Here is a 24,743-nt window from a genome sequence, read left to right as displayed (position 1 = left end):
TCAGTACGTATGTGTTGCATAAAGTTCTATATGGAAAGTTTTGTTCATTTCAATTCAAGAAATGGGAAAGTAAGTATGATAACTTCAGAAAGATGGAAAGAGACGATGAGTTGCAAATCAGTATAGCCTTGTGCACTGGGATGCCCTTTATATTAAAATTTTGATATTAAAGCAAATTACCCGAATCCTGGTGTCAGGGCCTTCAATAAAATTAAATTTGATCATTGTGCACCACGCCAGAAACTAAAGTGCAGCTTTACTGTGATCGATTATGGTGGAGCAGCGGCCAGAAATTAGTATAGAGATTAGTGGCCCTATTATTAGTCATTCATCATTTGATCCATTGTAGGAGTTGATTAATGAGAATCTCCAAAAGAATATGGGAATAATCAATAATTTATTTTCCCAGCCATTCTTTTGGATTTTTGTCTAACTATGAATGGTTCTCAGGATTCCTCATTATCCACGTTAGAGGTTGCCTTTTCTGTCCCAGAACAAACACTGGGCTTTGCTTCACCTCAACTTACATACAAAACCTCAGGTTGTTAAAAGTAGTCGCACATGAAGCCAGGAATAGAAATCAGTGGCAAAAGCAGAAAACTACTCCAATAAACAACGTTCATAATCAGCTTTCAAGTTTAAATTTACACTGAGCAAGTGACTCTAAGACATTATGCATGCTCCAATGGAGTCTAATAAAAGGGAAGCATTAAATTTATGCAGAAACTTTTTATGACTATAAGTTCGTGGAAACCATATATATGCCTTTGAAGTATAGGGTTTTCCTTGTCACTTGTCAGGAAACTCAAACAGAGAGGAAGCCTTTCTCCTTGAGGCTTTCCACAGTGTCTCTTAGACTGACCTCCAAAGGAATGAACTTCACACCCAGACCTTCAATCTGCTCCCTTGACACCCGAGGAGCCGACTCGTATGGTTTGTCATTTTCACATCTGCATCAACAATGATTCATGCACCTTTAATAATGTCAATGTTCAGTAGATAGGATTCCTTCTAGGGATGCTCATAAAATGTAACTCTTCTCTTTAGAAATTGAAGAAATATGGGGGCTTACTTTTCAGGGAGGTGCAGTGTAGGATAAAAGTTGTGCAGGATCTTCAAAACGCCTTGACAATGTATTGCTTCTCCCGCCATACAATATCTGCGGCTAGCTGAAGGATTTTCAAGAGCTAGAATATGTGCATGGGCCACATCTCTGACATCAACAAATTTGTAAGAGATGTTGGGAAATGTTTGAGCTCCTGCATTGTATAAGCCTCAAATCATTCTCTTTGTAATCACAAGAGCAGAGTGCACTTTGGCAGGAAAATAAGTTTCCATGTGCAGCTGCATCTCTATCTTGCGGAGAAATTTGGCGACAGGTCCTTAGTCATTTGCAAAATATCAATGGTCAATATCAGACAAAAAATGAGATCCAAAATGCTGACACAATGATAATAGACATGTCAAGCATTGACTTTTAAGTAATACCATTGACGAGGTTCAGTATCATCTCCATAGAGAGATTGATGGTAGACTGCAAGAGAGGGCCAATCACATGTCCAGGGTTTATCACGACCAGGTCCATCCTATTCTCTCTTGCAAAATCCCAAGCTGCCTTCTCTGCTAAGGTTTTAGATAGCACATACCAAAGCTGAAAATAATTAAACCGAAGTCAGGCGATGAAAGAGTGAAAGAGCTCGCACCACTGATGGATGTGATCATCATCAACATGACACTGAATTTGCTCTGCCTTGTTTGACATTTCAAAGCAATGGATGAGGAGCACTAGAAAAGAAATTCTTTAAAAGTTGTCCATCACAAAAATCTAATTGTCATATAGAGGTATTCAGTGAGGCAAAGCACCCAACTTGTGTATCTTACATTGGCCAAATATGGGCAAACAAACGAACATGCTTGAAGGTTGAGGGCTGAAACAGATAAGGTGGATGGAAAAACCATTAAGGCAAGGAAGATGATACCTCTTTACTGCTTAGCCACTAAGATTAAGCTATGTTCTGCCTCAAGTATTCAATTAAATTAACACGAATCAAGCTTGAATACTAGCCAAAATCAAATCTATTGACGATTTTTTATTGGAAAAATTCATCCAGTTGATGGGGGCATCACAGACCAAGCAAAAGAGATTCTACTGTCAAAAGCCAGCTTACTTACAGACCTTTGATTCCTTACAGAATGCTGGATTGGAGAACCATGTCTCATCAACTACCACATCAGAGGTCAAAGGCTTCCCATTGCACACAACCGCAGCCATGGAGGATGTCAAAACCACTCTCTTGATAGAAGGGACCTTTGCACATGATCTGAGAACATTCAGGGTACCTTCAACTGCAGGATTGACTATTTCAGCCTGCAGCATGTAAGGAAAGGAATCTGATTAGAATGGTTTTGTCGAATCATCCAAGAAATGTTAGATCATTTGCCATCTGATTAACTGCACCAGACGACAAGGGAAAAGAACTAGAATTTGAAAAATGCGACACTTTAATTTAACAAATACATGAAATCATGATGTACAACTGCAATATAGAGAAACCTCAGGGTTGGAAGCTGAGAAAAAAACCGGTGATGCTGTATGAAAGACAGCCTCGCACCCATCAACTATTGAGTCAAAAGACCCTTCTTCCTGCAATTCTCCTTTGAAGATATGTAGTCTCTCCTTAGCCCCTCCAAGTTCCAGAAGGTGCTGTGTCTTCTTTGGATCACCTGCTTATGCATTCAAAAAAGGAGAATTTGATTTGATGGAATGAAACTCTGGGAGCTTATGGTCACTTAACACGAAATGTTATCAATAGATAAGAAGACCACAAATATAAATTTCTAAGGTACGCTATGCATTGGATCTAACTATAGAGGTAGCATAAGATTGTGTGCAAACTTGAATAGTTAAGCCAATGGAATCAGATATTACAAGAGCTTCATACCTTCAGCTAGTGGACTCGGATGCTATTGTATCATACGTACCCTGAGCATAACGTATATGTATAGGCATGCACACAAACCCTTACAAACAAGTACACACATGCATGTATGAGTTAATTGCAAAGGTAAGAGATATTACAAGAGAATAGTTTTCTCATCATAACTGAGTAACAGATTTTGGTACCACTTCCATATTATCTAGAACGTTTCAAGTTTCCAACTAAGAAAGAGTAAACCGTTCAGCTACTAAATTGGACAAACCAAAGATTCAGAAGTCCAATATTGTGAACAACGGAGCATGAGCAAAGATAAAAAAAAACTTACTGGGATTGCGTACAGTTGCTTTGACCGTGTAGCCACGCTGAAGCAACACTTTGACAAGCCAGGAGGCTATGTAACCGGCCGCTCCAGTTACACACACCACCTTCTCTGCTGTACTCATCTCCGCTCCTGTCTTCTCCTTGGAACAGGGGATGAGAGGGATACTGATTGCAATACATTTATAAGTGGGAATTCTCTTTTATGAATTCGGGATATATTCAAACTTGACACTTTGTCATGATCATTTATTTGACCGGCTTGTGCGAGGGACTTACGTTCACTCTTTGTTTTAAATATGTTCTAGAAAAATTGAATGGGACAAATGACCACCTACTCTTCTTGACCGTGAGTGATCAGTTTTCTAATTAGACATATAGATCGTCTGTCATGCATTACTCAAGGAAAGTCTCGAGCAAGTATTGAATGGTCGCATAACACCACGTCATGGGCTGATGTGGTGCCAAGCAATGTGTGCTAAAATCCAATCGCGCATCGACACATGTCCATGACGTGGGCCTCCCCTTTTCTCTCTTCTTCCTCCTCCATCGACGGTGGTTGCCGTCAGGCTCATTTGTGCGGAGGTCCATGAGCCGAGCCACCCCTTCATCATTGCTCGCGGCCATACCCGTCCGTCTCCAGATCAGTAGCCATGGTCCATGGCCAAGCCACCGCAAGATCATCTTCTTCTTCGTCCACCGCCAGATCTGGGGGCTCCCAAACTCGAAAATAACAGATCTGGCGACTCTCCAGATCCACAGAAGTGAGCCTTCAAATTAACAGGTCCACTGTTGACCGAATGGACGAACTGCAACGAAGTGGGTGGCTCGCCCGTGGACGGCAACGATTGTAAGCCGCCGCAAACGAAGGAGGGGTGGCTTGGCCATGGATGCACCGCAGTGGTCGGCCTGGAAGCAGCACCAGCGAGTCCACCGGCGACTGCGGATGGAGGAGGCGGCCGTGAATGGAGGAGACGGGAGAAGAGGCGGAAAAATTCCAGCGAGATTTTAAAATTTTCTATATTTGTCCAGTTCATGAACACGTGTCAAGTTGTGGTTGGGCTTCAGAAATATATATGCCACGTCATCCTGGTACTGCACACTTTGTTCTTCTTTCTCTTTCCCTGGTTGTCTCATATAGGTCGACTAAGCATATTGCTTCCAATGCGACTCCAACCACACTGCGCAGATTGCTTTTTCCAAGCGATAAGGGCCATTTAGTTCGGTTTTTGGAGAATGCATTATACCTTCGGGTGGAGGGGATTTTCAAATGCAAATAGCGTTTGGTGAATTGTAATTCTAAAGTATATTGAGAAATAACTTTAGCCAAAATACATTTTGTTAAAATTTACATTTATAAACTTTACCAAAAAATTTATATTTATAAATGATTTTTATTAAATAAAAAAATAAAAAAATATTTGTATTTTTTTTTTTTAAAGTCCGGCCATTGGATTGCCGGATTTGACAAATAGGATCGTTGGATCTAGCCTGGATGGCGAGACCTAGCCCCCCCCAACGCCGGGGTCGGGCGACCCTAGGTGACGGTTGCCTAAGGTTGAGCGACCCTAGGCGACGGCCGCTTGAGTCGCGCAATTTAGGCCATCAATCGCCTGGGTCATGCGACCCAAGCATCACTTGAGATCCGGTGACGGTCACCAAGATCGGGCGACCCTCAGCAACAGTCACCAGCATGCGCGACCCCTTGGCCGGCGAGACGTCGGCCTTTGATTAGCTTCTCCACGCGGTGGTTTTGGAGAAGATGAACCTAAGCGGAACTTACATTCCGAAAATGCAAGTTCCCAAAGGATCTCCAAACCAGCTTTGGACTAAGAGCCTTTAGAGTCCTTGCCAAAGTCGCCTAAAAAAATCGAACCAAACCCGTTTGCATTTGGCCAAGGGACTTTAGAGTCCCAAAGCTCATTCCCAAAGCCGAACCAAACAAGGCCTAAATCTACTATAGAGTTTTTAGGTGATAATATTTTATTTCATCGGTAATTTGCAAATAGTTAAACTCATCTTCTAAAATTTTAGGTTACACGATAATTCTTTAATGGGTTTGTGGTTGGCTGAACTATAATTTTATCGATGATTTACAATAGTTGTCCCGACTTCAAAATCTAAAAATAAGTGGTAATCTGCTATTGGGTTTGGGAAAGACATGCGGTGAAATGGGATAGCTTGTGGAAGTCGAGCACTTAAGCCGTAGCAATTTCATCACCGAGAGAGGTGATGGAAATTTAAGAAGTTAAGCTTCTCTTCCTTTGAGCCAGGGGAACATGCTTCTGTTTTTCTTTGACTTACAGATATGTGCGTGAAACTTGCCTTGTTTACCACCACCGCACTCTTAGCCATTTCATTTCGTATCGCTGTAATGTTGTCAATTGAGAGGCTATGAGCCTATGGAGAGACTTGAGAAGATCTCCCTGCTCCACCGTGTTCTTGAACGAGGGGGTAAGGTGAATGCTGTGGTGTCAGTTGCTCAATTGGATTGGCATTTTGCCCAGGGAAAGCAGGCCAGTACATTTCCTGTTTACTGCAATTGACTGCATCACTTGCACCTTTACTACACGTAGAATTTTGGCTGTTAAACTCATTGGCTTTATTGCCATTTTGTCTTTTTTTCCCTTTGACACAGGAGGCTGGAGTTTCACTACCATGCAAACGTGAACTCCTGGATTTCAAGTTACTCAATACAGAAAACAGCCAAACATTTGTCTGACAATGAAAATGGCTGCATCAGTAAGCTTCAGGTGGCATTGTACATATCCTGTGAGAAATTAGAAAACTTTGGATCACCCGAAGAAAACTCTGTCATAAGTGTATTACAGCAGAAAATGCCCATCTATCGACTTTGGCATGGCTTTTGTTCTTTTAGTTGCCTGTTGCAGCATCTCTTTCAAGCTCTCCACAGTGTCCTTAAAACTCACCTCCAAAGGAGTGAAGCCGATGCCCAGACTTCTGGCTTTGTCATTTGATATTTTATAGGTTGGCACAGAAGGCTTTTGATCTTCACATCTGCTTTTAGCAAAGCCAAATGCGAGTCGTCTTGTTATAGTCTTTTGCACAAAATATAGAAGACGTGAAATGCTCTTGAGACTATCACTTGGCGTTCTGTTCAAAGAATTCCAGACATTACTCCTGGAACTTTTATACTTGATGTTGCAAAATTTGGGAGTGCTGAAATTGGATGTGTTGACATCATTCAAATCACAAGGGATATGGATCAATGATTAGGCAGATAGCCCGGAATTTTTTTAGCAGACAAGTTTAGTTCACTATAAGAATGTCATAACTGGACATTTAATGAGCAAATCTTACTTTTCAGCAAGGTATAGAGCAGCATAGAGATCTCGCAAAATCTTGAAAGCATCGTCAGAATGCATGACTTTGTGAACACGACAATACCTGCCTTTAGCGGAAGGGGACTCAAAAGGCATGAATGTGTACACGTGTAATGTCTCTTACATCAACAAATCTATAGTTTGCGTCAGGAAGAGACTGGTTCCTGCAGCAAATATCTCAGCATCAGATGGGAACAACTTCACTTGTAAGTCTCGTCTTGTTATAAAGATGGTTCCATTAAATTTGTGTATTTCATTGAATCAAGTGCCATCACATGTATCGCCATTTGTATCAGTTTAATAAGTTCCATCCTGCATATCTTTTGTCCATTATAAAATGAATCAACATATATATCCTCTTGACATTTGCTTGTTAAGTTGTGGACAAATTACTGAGCACAAATCGTGTAAAAAGTACTATTTACGGAATTACTTATAAAAATCCTAATCTCATCAGAATAAACAATATAATAAATTTATCAGTTACTTGTGACTACTATTTATGAGGTTGAGAAACATTTCTGTTCTGAGATTAAACGAAGATTGTAGTAGGGGACCTATGACAAACCCAGGATGCATCATGAACAAATCGATCCCCTTCTCTCTTCCAAATCTCCATGCTGCCTCTTCGGCTAAGGTTTTCGAAACTGGGTACCAAAGCTGAAACAGAAAAGCAAGAAGTGCACAATGAAATCAATTTGAATAGTTGATGCATGCTAGCTCCTCTGTGATGATTTAAAGTTACTAGGAAGAACTCGCGACAGATCCAAGATATATCTCTGAGTAGAATTTTTTTTTATGCAGTTCATCCAAGGAAAAACAAAAATGGAAAACGTTCTGCATTTCTGACATTTTCTAAGATTTAATTGATGATGCGAGAAAGGTGAAAAAGGGCATCTTCTAACGACTTACGCGAATTTAGAATATCACGCATAATTACCTCTGATTTCTGACAGAATACTGGATCAGAAAACCAAGGACTCATCTAATGTCACATCAGGAGTCAAAGTCTTTCCACTGAATGCAACTGAAGCCATAGAAGATGTTATCACCACTCTCTTGATTGTAGGGACTTCAGCACAAGAAGAAAGAACATTAATTGTTCCCTTGATCTATCAGCTCCATCTGAGAAATGGAAAGACAAGTATGAACTACTGAACTTATTGAAGTCGAGGACATATATAGAGATGGAGAAACCGCAATATGGATGAATGCATTGTGCTGAAGAGTTAGATTTGTTGCCCTGGCAGAAACCTTGAGTTGAAGCTTTCTATTTTGCCATTGAATTCTTGCTAATAGTTTGAAATTGGCTCCTACTTTGTCCCGTATATGTAGACTATTACAACTTCTGCATGTAATTGCTATGGCCAAAACGATATACAATTTAAAAAACCACTGGTTTGGCGACACAATTTTTAAGCACTAATCTCTACCTCGTGTTTCCAAAAGAAACAAGGGAAAAAAGAACATTTGAGAGACCATGACACAAGCCTTTGAGAGAGCAGAAGAACCTTGGGGTCTTTGGGGGTGAGAAGCACAGGTGATGCGATGTGGAAGACACCATCACATTCATCGACAATGGACTCAAAAGATCCTACTTCTAGGTCTGCCTTGCAAAGATGAGGTCTCTCCTTGGCTCCATCTAGAGCAAGCAGATGCAGAGTCTTCTTTGTATCACCTGTTACATGTAAATTAGAACAACTTCTTGTAATTATATGGAATGGTGAAGCCATAAACGATGTCATGCATGAATGTAATCAAGGGTCTTGAACTGACTCGGGTCACGAAAGGTTGCTTTGATGGTGTAGCCACTTTGGAGCAGGAGCTTCACTAACTATGACGCCATGTAGCCTGATGCTCTGGTGACACACACCACCTTCATCTCTCTCTCTCTCTCTCCCCCTGCCTGAGCTATGGCACTATTCTCTGACCTCTCTGGGGAAGCTTCACGGAATGGTAGACTTTCTTGGTAGTTGGATTGTTATGTAGATGCACCACAAAAGCTAATTAACTTATTGCTTCTGTCGATTCTAGATAACTGGTCTCGGCCAGACTTGGAGCATCTTTTGCTGAAGAAAGCTGTCCATGATATTTTATAGTGTCTGGTTCTGGACATTAGTCGTTGGAACTATATGCGCATTTTCAAGCAGTTCCACATCTGCCCTCATCTGTGAAGACCTTCAAACCACAAGCTCAAGAAGGGTTACATAAATAAGACCCAACAATCAGATTATCAGCGCTCCGTGTATGAATATACAGAACATTATTCGGTGCCACTAATTCATTTTAAGTTTTGTTAAATGTCAAACCTATTAGCAACTAAACTGACTGGCATCTTATTTAACCTGTATCATGTTAATAAATTACCCACTGTTATGTGAAAGTACAATAGTAATTTGGCTTTTAGTAAGTTAGTAACAATTTTGGGAAAGGACCGTCAGTAATTTGACTGTTTTAAAGTACAAACTATTTGTGTAGATTAGCCATGTTATTTACATGCCTGACCAACTTATTAAAGTTACTAATTTTGTTAAAAAAATTTGCAACTCTCGTTTATTAAATTTTTAATTGTTCTAAGAATTTACCAATTATTATTTATTAGAGTTACCATTGAATTAAGATTACATGATAGCAAACTACCGATATTATTGCGAATGACTTAACGCATTTTCGTGGATGAGGTTACCATATGCTTTTGGCTTTACTAATGCTTATTTTATTGGACTATTGAGGCTTATCTAATGATATTCGAAATCACCACCTCTCTTAAGACTTCATCAACATTTATTTATCAGCATGTTAAAGTTACTGACTCCTATGAAAAATCACCTAATTCTTCTGTGAAATCATTAACATTTAGCTGACATGGTTACTAATGATTATTCAATTGTTACGCAGCTGCCAAATAGTTCCAATGATTTATCAATGCTTATTTGTGCAACTTACCAATTAATAAAGGTCCCAAGCTACTAAAACCTTACACAAAATTACTAACTCTTATTTGAGTTCAATTGTCAATGTTTATATGGTTTATTTCAAAAGTTGTAATTGTTTCATTGTCAATGTTTATATGATTTATTTCAAAAGTGTAATTGTTTCAATAATTTATAGATACATGGGCGAGAAAATTGCAAATCAATTTCAGACTCCCACCATTCTCTAAATCCCTTTCTTCTTTTCCACGACTATTCAGTTCTCCAAGTCCTGCACTCATGTTTGGCATCAATGAAGATAACTGGATTCAAGATGAATTTTTTTTCTTGCGGGAACTGTGCCCATCAAGAAATTCTTTTTGCTGTTGGTAGAAAAGAAGGGCAATTCCAAAAGCTGACTTGATACAGTAGTTGAGAAACGAGATCAACGCATGAGATGGCATAACATCATAAATAAGATCTGATGTTGATACGACAATGAGATGACCAGTTCATGTGAATGAATTCATGAATGCCGTCTCTTTGACTCCAAAACAATGAATTAAATACATTAGATGCCGTTAATTTTTCAAGTCATTGAACCTTTTTATACTCCACACCTAAATATTTGACTTGCAAAGACTGAGTCAGTCCACCTAAAACCCTAAATTGGTGCACTTTGGCAATTTTACCTCAAATTGGTATACTTATGATAAATTTACTATTTGTTAAGTTAGATGATATGTGTTAGTTAACTAGTGTACTAATTTGGGATTTACTTTTTGTTTATTACAATTGTATTATTTTTGTGGTTTTTACAATATTGATTCAATCTAACGGAAGGTATATTTATCGCAAATGTATTAGCTTGAGATTTTCGGCAATCGAACAAATTAGTTTAGAGTAAATACTAGTTTGGGGTTTTTTTTTTTATAGTCATTTAACGTAATTTGTCATAAGTGTACCCATTTAGGACTTTTTGTGATCAACAAATTAATTTGAGGTAAATTTATTATAAGTGTACTAATTTTGGGTTTTTCAAGGAATTAACCCTTAGTTTTTCAAGTCATTGAACCCTTTTATACTCCACGCCTAAATATTTTGCTCACAAAGACTCAATCAGTCCACATCGCTTTAACTTTCTTTGGACATCTTGTGATTATCCCGCTGATCCCGCTTGACTTTTCAAGCAATATTTGAAACAAACTAGTCCCGGGTTACTAGTCCTTGTAATGCTACCTTCAATTTTACATCTTTTGATCAAGATGGCGAGAGATTCATCCCTTTGCATTATACTAGTCTCTATCTCCATTTTAGTATGGCTATTGGCTTGTGACGGCAATATCCCTGCTGGGAATTGCTCAGAGTCTGATAGGGAAGCTCTAATTGACTTCAAAAATGGCCTTCAAGATCCTTATAATCGCCTGTCCTCATGGCAAGGAATAGGCTGCGATGAGAGGACTGGAGGGGTGATAAGCATTGATCTTCATGGCTACTATAGTATGTATACTTATTGGAAACCGTGTGGAGAAATTAGACCTTCATTAGCGCGACTCAAGTCTCTGAGATTCTTGGACTTGAGCTCAAATAATTTCAATGGCGTACCAATTCGTGCATTTGTTGGTTCTTTGGAGAACCTACGGTACCTGAACCTGTCAATTGCCAAGTTTCGTGGTGCAATTCCTCCAAATCTAGGAAATTTGTCAAACTTGCAGTATCTTGATCTTTCTACTCCCTTTCAGCAATTAAGTACTAATAATCTCGGGTGGATTTCTGGTCTTGGTTCTCTGAAATATCTTGCGCTTGATGGAGTGAACCTCTCAATGGTTAGTTCCATGTGGATCAGTGTGCTAAACGAGTTTCTGTTGTTGTTGGGGTTGCATCTGTCCAATTGTCGCCTATCTGGTTCGATATCATCACCTGGTTTGGTGAACTTCACTTCATTCGCTGCTCTAGACCTCAGCTTCTGTCACACCCCAAAACAACATGAATGGGGGATGACACGGCCGTCCTTCCACTCAAAGGACGCAGCCTCAAATCTCCCAAAATCCATCTCTAAAAAGTCCCCACATCCATATCGCTCTCGTATCTACTCAGGACCTGAAAAACATTGTAAAATAAAGGGGTGAGCAACCACGGCTCAGTGAGTAGTGCATCTCTTCTAAGCGGATCGAGCAACCACTATGCATATTTACAAAACCAAACCGCATCTCTTTTAACTCAAATCTAGGATATAACAAACATACAGTAAAAAGAATAAGTTACATATGTTTCAACATAGCTATATTTATAGCAAAAATAATCATTTCATAATAACATTAAAATAAACATCAATGGTCTAATCCACTGATCAATCTCATTAATTCACATGCCAATGGTCCATTCCATTGGTTAATCTCATATTACACCAAACCCAGAAATTTAACAAACCTTCAGAGCCAAAATATAATATTTCTTACTTAAACACAATATGTTCAAAGCAAAAATATTCAAAATAATAATACACAAATGCCAATGATCTAACCCATTGGTCAATCTCATAAAACATGTATCAATGGTCTATTTTATTGATTAATCTCATCAAACCGCACATTGATAATCAAATGAAATTATATGTCGATGGTCCAAGTCCAACGACTAATTTCAAATTACTCGTCGATGGTCAATTTTAACGACTAATCTCAAATTACACGTCGATGGTCAATTCCAACGACTAATCTTAAATTACACATCGATGGTCCATTCTATCGACTAATCTCAAATTACAGATCGATGGTCAATTCCATCAACCCATCTCCTATCACATGTCAATGGTCCACTCGACCATTGACCAATCCATTGCTCAATATCAAACTATGGTCATGATACAACGCCTAGTGATGAGGCGACCAAGATTCCCCTCTTGGCAATGTCTCCACCTATTATTAGCCGGTGGCTTAACCCACAAAGATATCCTAGAATAGTATGCGCATACCCACAAGCCCCTCGCCAGGCTCACAGCGATATTGAGCATCCACATCAATCTCGAACAACACCTTCCATAATTCTCAAACCAAATCCATAAAACATTTCATATATCATGAAAATATTTCACAACTCACCTTATCCGTCATAAATACTTTTCATAAAACATTTTCAAATAATTTTAAGACCTGTCTCATAAATCAATTTCAAATCAAATACATTTCAAAAAGCTCATCACAAATCGATATTCGTATAGCCTTCCATAAACCATCTCAAAGCCGAGATCTTCGTAAAAATGTTTCACAAACTCAAAATATGTAATATTTCTCAATTTCGTTCATCAAAGAATATATATTTCCACAAAAATTCTCACACTATTCTTAAATACCAAAACGCAGTAAATGCCCGATTCAAATTTTATGCAACAAATATGCTTATTCATAACTCATAAAATATCAATCGTTTATCATTTTGAAGACATGAGCTTTTAAATTCTTAAAAACGATAGCACCACTCAGAAAGTCGGAAATCAACTACGACGCTCACTCGAATCAATGCACTTGGATCCCTAATAATTAACGGAAAAACATTATCAAAAGGCCGAGTAAAAGGATATTTGCATAATGACTCGTCTATACTAAGCCTATTTGTCGATAAAACGACACCTATTCGCCACAAAAACTCGCATTTATCAAAAACCCATCAATTTCCCACAAGGCCCCATGCGCCAATTTTGTCGCGCCATAACTTCCTCCACAAAATTCCGTTTCAAGCCGTCTTACAGTCTTTAGAAAACTCTCTTAACGTACAACAACAACCCCAATTCAGCCACCCCAAAACAGTACCAAAAAAAAAAAAACCTCGAATCTTACTGTTCGCTACAGTATCAGCATGCGCCCCCGAATTTAAAATTCCGTTCCGAGACAAACGCAAGCTCAAATCACGATCCGTAAAATGCTATAACTTCACAACATCCCAAAGTATCATTTCTATGAAAATATGTAGCTTAACGACTCAAAAATCATACTTCGCCGCTCGATTCTCCTAAAATTCCGAATTTCAAGCTCTACGTCCGAAATTACTCCGATTGAACGAAGGGAGAGCACGAGCACTTACCGGGTGCTGCGTTACGTAGTTAACGTGGCTTGGCGAGACTCCCATGATGAGAACGCATGAAGCCCCTCTTTTCTCTTCTTCTTCTTCTTCTTCTTTCTCTCTGCCATCCCTCTCTCTCCCTTTCTTTCCTTCTCTCTTTCCCTTTTATCTCCTCCTTTTTCTTTTCATTTTCCCTTCTTTTTTTCTGTCTTTTCTTCCTCTCTCTCTCTCTCTCTCTCTCTCTTCTCTTTCCTTCTCCCGAAAACTCTCGATTCCTCTCTCTGCTGAAGCTTCTACCTTTTCTTTTCTTTTTTCTTTTCTTTTTCACTGGGTCAAAACCCATATTTTACAGCTTCAACAGTTTCGATTCAGAGTTCCCTCAATGGCTTCTGAATGTAAGCAGCCTTGTTAGTGTTGACATGAGTTACAGTGGTCTATATGGAAGGATCCCTCTTGGTCTAGGCGAGCTACCGCACTTGCAAATCCTAATTTTGTCTGGAAACGATAATCTCTCAGCAAGTTGCACTCAGTTGTTCCAAGGATCATGGAAAAGGATAGAAGTTATGGATTTGGCTGATAATAAAATAGACGGAATACTTCCCACTTCCATTGGGAAAATAACCACTCTCAGTAATTTTGACCTTTCTTGGAATCTGGTCAGGGGAGGAATACCGAGCTCCATCGGTTCACTTTGCAGTTTAGTTAATTTTGATTTATCCAACAACAACTTGACAAGTAGTTTGCCGGAAATTTTGCAGAGGGGATCTGAAACTTGTTATTCCCAGAGTTCTTTGCCTAATTTGAGGTACTTGAGATTGAACGACAATCAGCTGAGGGGTTATCTGCCAAGTTGGATGGGCCAATTTAAAAACCTTGAGGAACTAACCCTTGACTATAACTTGCTTGAAGGGCCGAGTCCTTCTTCTCTTGGGACTCTGAAGAACCTCACCGTTCTGGACCTTGGTAGGAACCAATTGAATGGGACTCTTCCCGTTGATCTGGGACAACTTTCTGAGTTGGATGTTCTCAACGTGTCTTTCAATCATTTTCAGGTACACTATCTGAAGAACATTTTGCAAATCTACGCAAAATGAAGACCTTAGATCTCTCATCCAACTCTTTCACTTTAAATGTGAGTGCCGAATGGATGCCTCCGTTCCAATTCCACAGTCTTGGCATGGGATCGTGCCAGATCGGTCCATCTTTCCCCGCCTGGCTTAGACATGAAAATGAGATCAACTATCTTGATTTTTCAAATGCCAGCATTTCGGGGCCTGTGCCAAGTTGGGTTTGGGACATTTCTTCGAATCTCTCTCTCCTTAGCATGTCTCTAAATCTGTTGCAAGGCCAATTACCTAATCCGTTGCCAGTAGCTCCTCTTGCGCTTGTTGATCTCAGCTCTAACCTTTTTTCAGGGACCGTTCCCTCTTCCCATTTCTGAGATTAGATTGTTAGACCTCTCTAACAACCAATTTTCAGGTGGCATTCCACAAAATTTAAGCAAATACATGCCGGAATTGGGCTTCCTCTCCCTTTCATCTAACAGAATAACAGGTGGGCTCCCAGAATCTATAGGAGAAATGCAATGGCTTCAGGTCACAACAATTTGAGTGGAAGCATTCCTCCAAGCATAGGGAACTGCTCAAGCCTAGAGGTAGTCAACCTACAAAACAATTCTTTATCTGGATTGATACCCGCGCCTTTGGGCCAATTACAAGGGCTTCAGTCTCTGCACCTCAGCAACAATAAGCTCTCCCGAGACCTTCCATCTTCATTCAAGAATCTGTTTAGCTTAGAAACGCTAGATATTGGCAACAACCAATTGAATGGCACCATACCTGCATGGATGGCGGAGGGTTTCATCAATTTAAGAATTTTAAGTTTGAGGTCCAATGCATTTTCTGGAGAAATTCCTCATGAGCTCTCAAGTTTAAGCTCATTGCAAGTGCTGGATCTTGCAGAAAACAATTTGACAGGTAACATTCCTTCAAGCTTTGGAGATCTTAAAGCAATGGTGGAAGGGCAAGCTAGAATCGAGTACCTATTTTACGGGAACTACGGAGGCACATACTATCAAGAGAACTGCCGAGTGACCATGCAAAGCCAGCGCCAACTGTACACCAAGACTCTTTCCCTTGTCACTAGCATAGATATCTCCGGAAATAATTTAGGTGGAGAATTTCCAAAAGAAATGACTAAACTGGCTGGATTGCTCATTCTGAACTTATCAAGAAACGACACTGGTGGTGAAATTCCTGAGAGCATTTCGAGCATGAGCCAACTGTTATCCCTTGATCTTTCGAGCAACAGGCTTTTTGGCGTAATCTCTCAAAGCATGCCATCGCTGTCATTTTTGAGTTATCTAAATTTATTCGATAATAACTTCTCAGGAAAGATTCCTTACACACAACAAATGACGACATTCGACCCTTCTTCATACTATGGAAACTCGGGATTCTGCGGTGCTCCCCTCAATGTCACGTGTCCAGCCGATGAACCTGACAAACGAGAGACAATCGAGGACGGTCACGGTGATGATGAGTTCATTGATCAGTGGTTTTACTTGAGCTTCGGCCTTGGATATGTTGCCGGTATCTTAGTTCCAACTGTGGTCTTGCACATCAAAGGTTCTTGGGCAAACTCATACTTCGATTTTATAGATAGAATTGTCAGAAGGTGGTTGCGGATTGGAAACAGGAGGGCGAAGCTTCTAAGAAATAGGCGATGAGACCGGAGGTAAATGCCTTTCAATCCTTATTCTGGAAAACTCGAACCCTCGATCAGGTCAAGCATCCACTTTCAGGCTCATGCCAAGAAATAATGAACTACCATGTGCTGTATTACTATATTTTCTTTATTTGTCTATAGAACTGATCCAAAACAACAGAGATGTGTAAGTCAAATATTAGGCGTGTACGTCAAATATCAACAAAAAGTGCATTTTTGCTTACCCAATCACATGTTAGTAATTAAGAAGAAGTTTTTACAAGTATCTAAGATTCATTCATGGAGGATAAATTGTCAATCTCCAAACATTTATATATATATATATATATGGCTTATCAATTTTACCGAAGTCATTGACCTATATAAGAAATTATTGACTTTAATTTAATCGGTGCATCGGCATATGTCACGTTAAGATTCTAATTAATTTCAGTCATTTACTAAAAAAAATTTATACTTGCAAGATTATCAAATATTTTGATGATGTTAGTGATTTTTGTTTGATTATAATTTACAAAGCCTTGAAGTCAATGACTTTCGTTCAATATTACTAATCTCAATATGACCGACTTACGGACATTCGTCCCATTAGATGTGACTAATTTTAGTTATATAGATTCAGAAAAGTATCGATATCTCTCTACATTTCCGTGCAATTCACATTGACGATCAAATGAGAAGCCGGCTGCAACTAATTTTGATAAGCACGTATAAGGCCCTGTTTGGTAACCATCAAACGGGCCAAAGTCCGATTCTTTGTTCCTGCAATCAGCCTACTAATCGCGTTTGATAAAATTTTATTCCAGGAAGATTGGGAATAGAATCAAGAACCAAAAAAAGTTGATTCTTGTTCCGGGAACGAATTTGAGAATCAAAATCAATAAATTTTCTTCTTCTCTTTGGCCATCTTGCGACCGCCGTCCACCACCGCCCGCCACCGCCATCCACCGCCGCCGGCCGCCGTCCGGGCTGCCAGCCATCCACCGAGCTCGCCGAAGGCTCGCTGCACCAGGCGAGGTCCGGCGAGCTCACCGGAGGCAAGCCCGGCCACCGCCGAGGCTCGGCCTCCTAGATCGCGGCGAGGCCGAGCCTCGCCGGTGGCCGGGCGGGCTCGCGGCCACCGGCGAGGCTCGCCAACCCCGCCGGTGGCTGGCAAGCCTCGCCAAACCCCGATGAGGTCGGCTTGGCCACCGGCGTGGGAGGCGAGCCTCGCCCGGCTGCATTGGCGAGGCTCGGCTGACGCGCGCCGAGCTGCCGAGGGCCGACGATCCGATGAGGTCGCCGCCCCTCGTCACCGGTCGCCACGGGAGAAAAGAAAAGAAAAAGGAAATGAAAAGAAAAATAAAAAAAAAAAATTAAAAAAATTAAAAAAAAACAAAGGAAAAAAAGTAAAAAAATTATTTAAAAATTAAAAGAAATTGATTTGGAACAAAATTAATTAATACGCCCAAACGCAATTTATTCCGTAACCATAAATTTTGGATGATTCAAACGGGCTTAAAATCTTTAGAATCAGTTTCCGGAAAACGAATAAAAAATAATCGTTCGATCAGAATCATTAGGACGTAATCCTTACGAAACGCGCCCTAAATGTCTGCAGACTCCAGTTGCACTTGTACTTTTGCCAGTAAAAGCCCAGTGCGCATCCTGATGCGATCTCCACCGTTGATAAATTAACGGTTACCCGCCACAATGAATGAAAAATATCTCTCTCCGTCTCTGTGTCTGATCGTGCGTCTGTGTCCCAACAGCAGTCCCCTCGTCGGTTTCGTTCAGGCCGCCGAATCGAACATCTAAAAAGTGAGCCGAACCGACCCAGTTCTTTAGCTTGTCCGTTCGCTCGATCGTTTGCTCCTCCTTTGAACAATTGTTGCTCCTGTGTTGTTGGAAGTTTGTTTATTGCTCAGCTACGGAGAATTAGAAAGAGCTTTGGTGATTTGGGTTTGGTGGGTTTGGATGTTTGAGAGCCTGTTTTACATACTGGTTGTATATGCTCAATTGCTGGAGGGTCCTGATGGATCGAAGGTTGTATTTTCAACTGCAAAAGCTATTGCAATGGACTTGTAATGAGCTGCGCTTGATTTTAATTCCTTGTTGGATGTGGCTCTTTATTTCTGCTTTCATGACCGGTGTGTTCTTTCGTATTGATTGCCGTTATTAGTGCATCTATGTTCAAAGAGTAGTCCTCCATTGCTGAGCAGGTGATCTTTGACTTCCGCTTCTTGGCGCTTTTGGCTATTGGAAGTTCATTGGCTGGTTCAGTTTTGTGCTTCCTAAATGTAAGCCCTCCTGCTACTTTTAATGCCCGTGTTGGTTAAATGTTTCGAACCTTAAAATCATGAATTACCAAATCCTAGTACACGTTGTCAGCGATAGTTTTCATGTTATGCAGAAATGAATATCACTGAGGCTGCAAACTAAATACTCGATGGAAGGACTCTATCCGCCAACCCTTAATAGCTGTCCCACTGACAAGTTGGAACAAGAGAGGCAATTCCACACTGAGATAAATATTTAATCACTTTGTGATGTATTAATGTCCATATGCTAGTGCCGTGCTACATGAACAACAAAAGAATAACATGAAGTTTTTTTTACCAAATCATACTTCTCATGGGCGTAAGATTAGGCGAGGACTTGTAAATTCTGCTTTCAAGCTACTGAGTGTCCTTGGACTTTGCCAAACTGCTGCTGCTTCTACTACTTGTTACCTGGTGAAGTAATTATTTTAAATTTCTTTGCAGCTCCCAGGACTGTACAATTAATGTCTGAGAAACTCCCAGGGGAAGCTGATAAGGGAATTGAAGGTAACATCTTTTTTAAAGTTTGTTATACAAATTGCAGGGTCATTGCATGCCTGTCTTCTTCTTCACCACAATAGCTTTATATTTATTTGCGCCTTTGGAGTAGCTGCATTCACTCAATCTCTTTGGTGCCAGGAGGCAGTTTGGCACCTAGTGACCTACCCCCTACTAATTGGGCATATTATTTAGCCCAGCTATTGGCGCATATCATGTCCTTTGAATGTTTTCATTGTATAGTTCTCGGGAGATATTGACGTTAAGAATGAAATACCACCATTTTTCAATGTCTCTGAGATGTGAATTGCATATTAAGGTTAGAGTTTTGTTTTCATGGCTTACGTGTTTATGTCTTTTCTTAGTTTCTACTGCCAAGTCCGCATTCTTAATCTAAGTTGCTGCTGCCAGATCCCTCTCTTCTTTTTTTTCACGATCATCGTTATTTCTGTTAAAATTTTTGTTGTAGGATCATGGACACTGGGTTAACTCCCTGCTCTGAGCACTGAGTATGTTCTTCGAACTGTAGCTTTTGATCACACTGGAAAACAGTATTCATCTTCTGAAGAAATGAAGCAAGTAGGTAACTGTTATTATGTGGAATCATCTTTATATCATGAGGCAATAAATCAAACATTTATTTCTCTCTGCATATTGATTTGCTCATGCAACTTAGTATGCATTGGTTATTTCTCTCTGGACATTATTTTCTTACAACCTAGTATGCATTAGTCAGCACATGTCTTCTGGCTCTGTGCATGTTCTGCCCCCTTGTGGTGATTCTCTGCCTTTTGGGTCTGTGCACATTTGTAGTTCTACTTTCTGGTAACTGTCATATGAACTTGTATTTTGTTGATGAACATAGGTTGCATTAGAAAGTTACAAGAAAATGAAAGGCAATGTTCCCGAAAAATTGGTCTCTGGATCTGATGATTTTACTATGTTTTTGTGGGAACCTTCTGTTGGTAAGCATCCAAAAACACGAATGACCGATCACCAACAGGTTTGTGTGTGCGTGCGTGTGTGAGGGAGGAGGGAGGGAGATTGATTTGACAGCTGCCTGCTTTTGCTGTGTGATTGATTCCCTAAGTATTTACTGTATTTAGAAGACTGTTTGTGCTCCATTTTATACTATCAATTGCCATAATGATGCTAAATAAGGACGTACTCCCACATTGTGGTCCTGGTGGCACTGGTTCAATGGATGAGACATCCTCCTAATATTTTCTTGAGGCTAATACTTTAGATCCTTGTTGAACTGTCTTAGGTGTAAATGCGGGAAATTATGCTTTTTGTTTGCAGCTTGTGGATCATGTCTACTTTTCACCGGATGGGCAATGGGTGGCTAGTGCTTCGTTTGATAGATCTGTGAAGTTGTGGAATGGTATTATTGGGAAGTTTGTTGCTGCATTCAGTGGACATGTCCGGCCTGTATATCAGATAAGGTTTGAGATATTTTCAAAATTTGCTCTTCTTATCCATTCAAGAATGATTTCTAATCATGATTTACATAATGCACAGTTGGTCTGCAGATAGTAGACTTCTTTTAAGTGGGAGCAAAGACTACCCTGAAGGTCAGTTGCACAAAGCATATAGCGTTCGAATGATTTCCATAAAGTACTTACGTGTGTCATGGGCCAGCTTTAGAGAGATCAAGTGTGGTCACTTAGAATTGTAACAGGAGAGCTTGTAATATTATCTGTGAAAAAAATATCAATGTTACAGGAAATTAGTTTATTTATGGTGCAAGCAATAAGGATTTTTCCCCCTGGTTGTTGCTGAGTTCTAGTGCAACTTGTTTTCATTGAGATCTCAATGGCCTATTTAAGTTATTTTTTGAACCATTGGACCATGTTAGGTCTGCTTATTTTGTGAGATATGGTGATGAGGATATTGTAAAGCAGAGTACGTATGGAAGCTTGAGTGATGTTCTCTTGCTTGTTGTTTTAATTCTGTTTGAACTATTTGTAGATATCAATAGCATGTGGAGTCTGCCTTTTTTAATGGTTATGATTATTATGAATTTTTGCCTGATTTGAATGCTTAAATGTTTGCTCAATATTTGGCTTACTTTTTAGATCTGGGATATTGGCATGAAAAGTTGAAACAAGATCTTCCGGGTCATGCGGATGAGGTTTGTTGCCTTAACATGGTCATCAGACAAGTTTGTAAGTTTGTATTTTTATCATGGACTACCACTTGCTTACTTTAGCAGGTGTTCTCGTGAGAAGGTTTTTGCGGTCGATTGGAATCCAGATGGTGAGAATGTTGCTTCTGGTGGTAAAGATAAGGTGTTGAAGCTATGGATGGGATAATGCATTGGGAGTTATACAAAGGCCTGTCAGACCATTGCATATGCAAATGAAATGAGATGGCAGTTCAGATGCTTTCATCAGAAGTGAAGAATTGATTGTTTGATAACGCATTACGTCTGCAGACAGAAAGTGCACGCTCAACTATTAGGTGCTGCGAGTTCAGGTGCAATTTGGTCATGTAAAGCTCTCTTGCATCGGGATGGCAATCACAGCCAGTACGTATTGTCTACTTATGATCCAGCTATTATTATCAAGGTTTTGTTAAGCTCAGAAACACTGTTCAATGCTCTGTTGATTGAGAGTATCATGAGTCACCAATCTTTTGGTCATATAAGTTACTGGCAGAATCAGTCTTTGATATTCATATCCAATCATAGTGAGTCCTTCATTTTCTATTGGCTTTATACACAATGGCAGTCAAGTATGTTGGCCAGAAAGGAGCCTTCTTGGATTAACCGCTAGCTTGAGTCATTGACTCAATTTATCTCACAAGTTTTCGACATTGCTTACAAAGTCTTCAAGATTATATCTGATGTTCTATATGATGAGTTGTTTCAGCAGGCAAATTGGACACATAAACTAAACATCAATAACGTAAGATTAGCTGGGAAAAACTGGCAGAGTTATCTCTAAAAGTGGGTAATGATACATTATTCAGAACAATTGTATGATTTAGGAGCTGAAAGGCTGAGGACAGACCACAGGTCCACAAGTCATTATTAGCAAGCTCGTGACATGCTGTTCTAAGCAAGTGCCTAGATAGAGATGAATCCCTTTTCCTTGAGGCATTCGACGGTATCTCTCAGACTCACCTCCAATGGAGTGAAGTTGACACCCAGAGCTTCTGCCTTCTTTCTTGATATCTCATACTTCGACAAGAAAGGCTTCTCATCTTCGCATCTACACCATTACGAAAACAACCGTAATCTCTTGGACGCACAGTATTCTGACAGAAGATAAGAATTAAGGAAAAATGATAACTTACTTCTCTGGGAGGTGCAAAGTGGGGTAGAGATTGCGGAGAATCTTCAAGGCATCATGACAGTGTACGACGTCGCCTACTAGGCAATATCTTCCATGAGCCGAATGATTTTCAAAAGCTAGGATATGTGCGAGTGCAACGTCTCTGACATCAACAAATCTATAGCATGTATTTGGAAATGTTTGAGCTCCTGCAGGATAAGCCTCAATTACTCCCATGCAAACGTCAAGACAACTTTGTAGCAAATGCTGCTACCGCCAGTAGTTGAAAAAGATGTCGCACGTGGAAATCTACCATAAATGATTGTAATAGTGTGTCTGTGCAGCCACTAAGCAAACCCTTAAATACATAAGGCAGATTCAGTAGATAGAATGAAAGGGCCTCGGGACCTCATGTTGCCAAATTCAGTTAACTAGCAAAGAAGGATAGCTATTCCATGGACCAATGCAGAAAGACATTCTGAGGCACATGCGTCCATAACTCATAAGTATGGTTAAGGGCATACGACTTCACTGAGATCGTCTTCAATCAGAAACATAGTTCTATAGTTATTCCTTGAGATTGTCTTTTGGGTAATGAGAACAAGTATGCATAAATGTTTGACGAAGCCGCTCTGAAATAAAATGGCGAAGATTTAATAACAAACATAATTTTATGGCTAAATGATAGTGATACCATTAACGAGGTTCAGTATTATCTCCACGGAGAAATTAACAGTGGGCTGCAAGATGGGACCGATCACATATCCTGGGTTTATCGTCACAAAAGGTCAATTCCATTCTCTTTGGCAAATTCCCAAGCTGCCTTCTCTGCTAAGGTTTTGAAAGCATATACCAGAGCTGAAGATAGATAAGCCAAAGAGACTGTTAGAATGTTTCACCTCATTCAACACATATAATAGCCATTGCCATGACATGGACTTTATTGATGTCATCCATGCAATCTGAGATTACAGGTTAAAAGAAACAAAAGATAAGTAGTTCTCCTCCAGAAGTAAAGTATATAGAAACTGTTGTATCCAATAAGCATATGTAGCATCTAACATGGCGCCAGGCCAAATTTCAAGAGTAACACAAACAACCGTAAGTGATGAGACAGGCAATCCGTGGTTTGGGTATCCGTAAAAAGTGTCTAGTCAAAGCTATGTGATTTAAGAGAGAAATGTTCCCTGATGTCCCAACTCCTCTCAGAATCAGCATTTTACCAGTTTCACTGAGTAACAGAACTCTGAATGTAATTCAACAGTAAAATTTCACAAGTGAAAGAAATGAACAGCCATATCGTCAGGAAATTTTTGATATACAAACCTTTTTGGATTTCTCGCAAAATTCTGATCTGAATGCCAAGTCTCATCAATGACAACACCCAAAGTCAGAGGTTTTGCAGTGAATGCAACTGCAGCCATAGAGGGACGTCACAACCACTCTCTTGATAGAAGAGGCTTTGGCGCATGATCTTAGAACATTAAGGGTGCCTTTTTAGGGCAGGATCAATTATTTCAGCCTGAGTCATGTAATAGAAGAAATCATTCGGTAAAATTTTCATAAAGTATCAGAAAACCGAAACTGAACTCATTGTGGCAGAAGAAAAGCAAATCCTTCCACATGGAATGGAATGGTTTGTCCATGAGCAATCTACTTATTTAGGAAAACAAGGACAACGTTGGATGATTAACATGGCAAGATTCAAGCACCTGGGGTCAGCAGCTGAGAGCAAAACAGGCGATGCAGTGTGAAAAACACATTCGCATCCATCGACTACCGAGTCAGGACCCTTATTCCAGCAATTCCGCTTTGAATAAATGCAGCCTCCTTTGCCCCCTCCAGTGCCAGAAGGTGTCCTGTCTTCTTTGGGTCGGCTGTTGCACATGCACAAGAATGAGAAAATTCTCCATTTAACTGATTGAAATTCTAAAACTTGCAAGCACCTCACCGACACATCAGTAGCATCTACAGTCAGAAAGGGCATAGGCGGGACAAGAAGAGCCGTATTGTTCCCGGAGAAACATGTGCAAAACCGATACTGAAAATAAATAAATCAAGAATCCGGAATCTAGACGATGGTTTGAGGGTGCCACTTCTTCAACAAAGTCGAACAGGATGCAAAAGATTTGAACTTTATTGGATAGATAGATTAGAGGGCAATCTACAACACAAAACTAATGAAGCTACCAAGATCCTTCTATCTCTCAGAGAAAAAATAGCTTTGATGGTTTCACTCTAGCAAAGGGTTTGGACACAACTTCATGTGGGTTATCAGATTTCAACAGCTCTGTTTTTCTTCCGACAGCTTGACAATACTCAAAGAAGGTCAAAAGAGCAGAGCAGAGAGAGAGAGAGAGAGTATAAT

At 40.0% G+C, this 24,743-nt stretch overlaps 3 protein-coding genes and 1 pseudogene across 13 annotated transcripts; 2 read left to right on the top strand and 2 right to left on the bottom strand.

Moving 5' to 3' along the window:
- Positions 1-601: 601 nt before the first annotated feature.
- On the bottom strand, positions 602-3,505 carry LOC120295466 (phenylacetaldehyde reductase-like). Its single transcript, XM_039316643.1, has 6 exons — positions 3,265-3,505; positions 2,555-2,724; positions 2,177-2,368; positions 1,489-1,651; positions 1,073-1,259; positions 602-950 (listed from the first exon to the last, which is right to left on the bottom strand). The coding sequence occupies exons 1-6, from the start codon at positions 3,380-3,382 to the stop codon at positions 806-808; spliced, it is 975 nt and encodes a 324-aa protein (XP_039172577.1). The 5' UTR covers positions 3,383-3,505; the 3' UTR covers positions 602-805.
- A 7,273-nt stretch (positions 3,506-10,778) lies between these two features.
- Positions 10,779-16,300, top strand: LOC120296254 (receptor-like protein EIX2). The gene is given in 5 exon segments (XM_039317996.1): positions 10,779-11,473; positions 13,922-14,619; positions 14,622-14,980; positions 14,982-15,168; positions 15,171-16,300. Coding segments are annotated over 5 exon segments (3,069 nt in total).
- Positions 16,301-17,935: 1,635 nt separating this feature from the next.
- Positions 17,936-21,804, top strand: LOC104454630 (notchless protein homolog). Of its 11 annotated transcripts, none has more exons than XM_039316652.1 (9): positions 17,937-18,324; positions 18,461-18,578; positions 19,044-19,106; positions 19,341-19,416; positions 19,567-19,680; positions 20,365-20,542; positions 20,619-20,671; positions 21,176-21,231; positions 21,329-21,804. In XM_039316652.1, exons 5-9 carry the CDS (start codon positions 19,668-19,670, stop codon positions 21,410-21,412), a joined length of 384 nt encoding a protein of 127 aa, XP_039172586.1. In that variant the 5' UTR covers positions 17,937-18,324; positions 18,461-18,578; positions 19,044-19,106; positions 19,341-19,416; positions 19,567-19,667; the 3' UTR covers positions 21,413-21,804. The 11 variants fall into 11 exon arrangements, 10 of the variants coding, with proteins under 10 accessions (XP_039172590.1, XP_039172586.1, XP_039172587.1 ...); XM_039316655.1 differs by having other exon boundaries at positions 17,944-18,324; positions 19,567-19,676; positions 20,400-20,542; XM_039316656.1 differs by lacking the exon at positions 19,341-19,416 and having other exon boundaries at positions 17,936-18,324; positions 21,313-21,804.
- Positions 21,805-22,035: 231 nt separating this feature from the next.
- LOC120286068 overlaps positions 22,036-24,743 on the bottom strand; it is a 9,873-nt pseudogene continuing 7,165 nt past the window's right edge.

This window comes from Eucalyptus grandis, chromosome 7 (genome assembly GCF_016545825.1).
Source record: "Eucalyptus grandis isolate ANBG69807.140 chromosome 7, ASM1654582v1, whole genome shotgun sequence".
In the NCBI taxonomy this organism is placed as follows: Eukaryota; Viridiplantae; Streptophyta; class Magnoliopsida; order Myrtales; family Myrtaceae; genus Eucalyptus; species Eucalyptus grandis.
The sequence above is the reverse complement of the archived record's forward strand: the minus strand, read 5'-3'. Positions and strand labels throughout refer to the sequence as shown.

What these genes read in the sequence shown, in the direction of transcription:
- LOC104454630 (XM_039316652.1), top strand. An exon ending in CGGCCTGTATATCAGATAAG is followed by an intron (nt 20,543 to 20,618) that starts GTTTGAGATATT and finishes CATAATGCACAG; the next exon opens with TTGGTCTGCAGATAGTAGAC. An exon ending in GAGCAAAGACTACCCTGAAG is followed by an intron (nt 20,672 to 21,175) that starts GTCAGTTGCACA and finishes CTTACTTTTTAG; the next exon opens with ATCTGGGATATTGGCATGAA.
- LOC120295466 (XM_039316643.1), bottom strand. Translation starts at nt 3,382, where the DNA reads ATGAGTACAGCAGAGAAGGTGGTGTGTGTAACTGGAGCGGCCGGTTAC. An exon ending in AGCAACTGTACGCAATCCCA is followed by an intron (nt 2,725 to 3,264) that starts GTAAGTTTTTTT and finishes ATGCATAAGCAG; the next exon opens with GTGATCCAAAGAAGACACAG. An exon ending in GATACTGAACCTCGTCAATG is followed by an intron (nt 1,260 to 1,488) that starts GTATTACTTAAA and finishes TATACAATGCAG; the next exon opens with GAGCTCAAACATTTCCCAAC.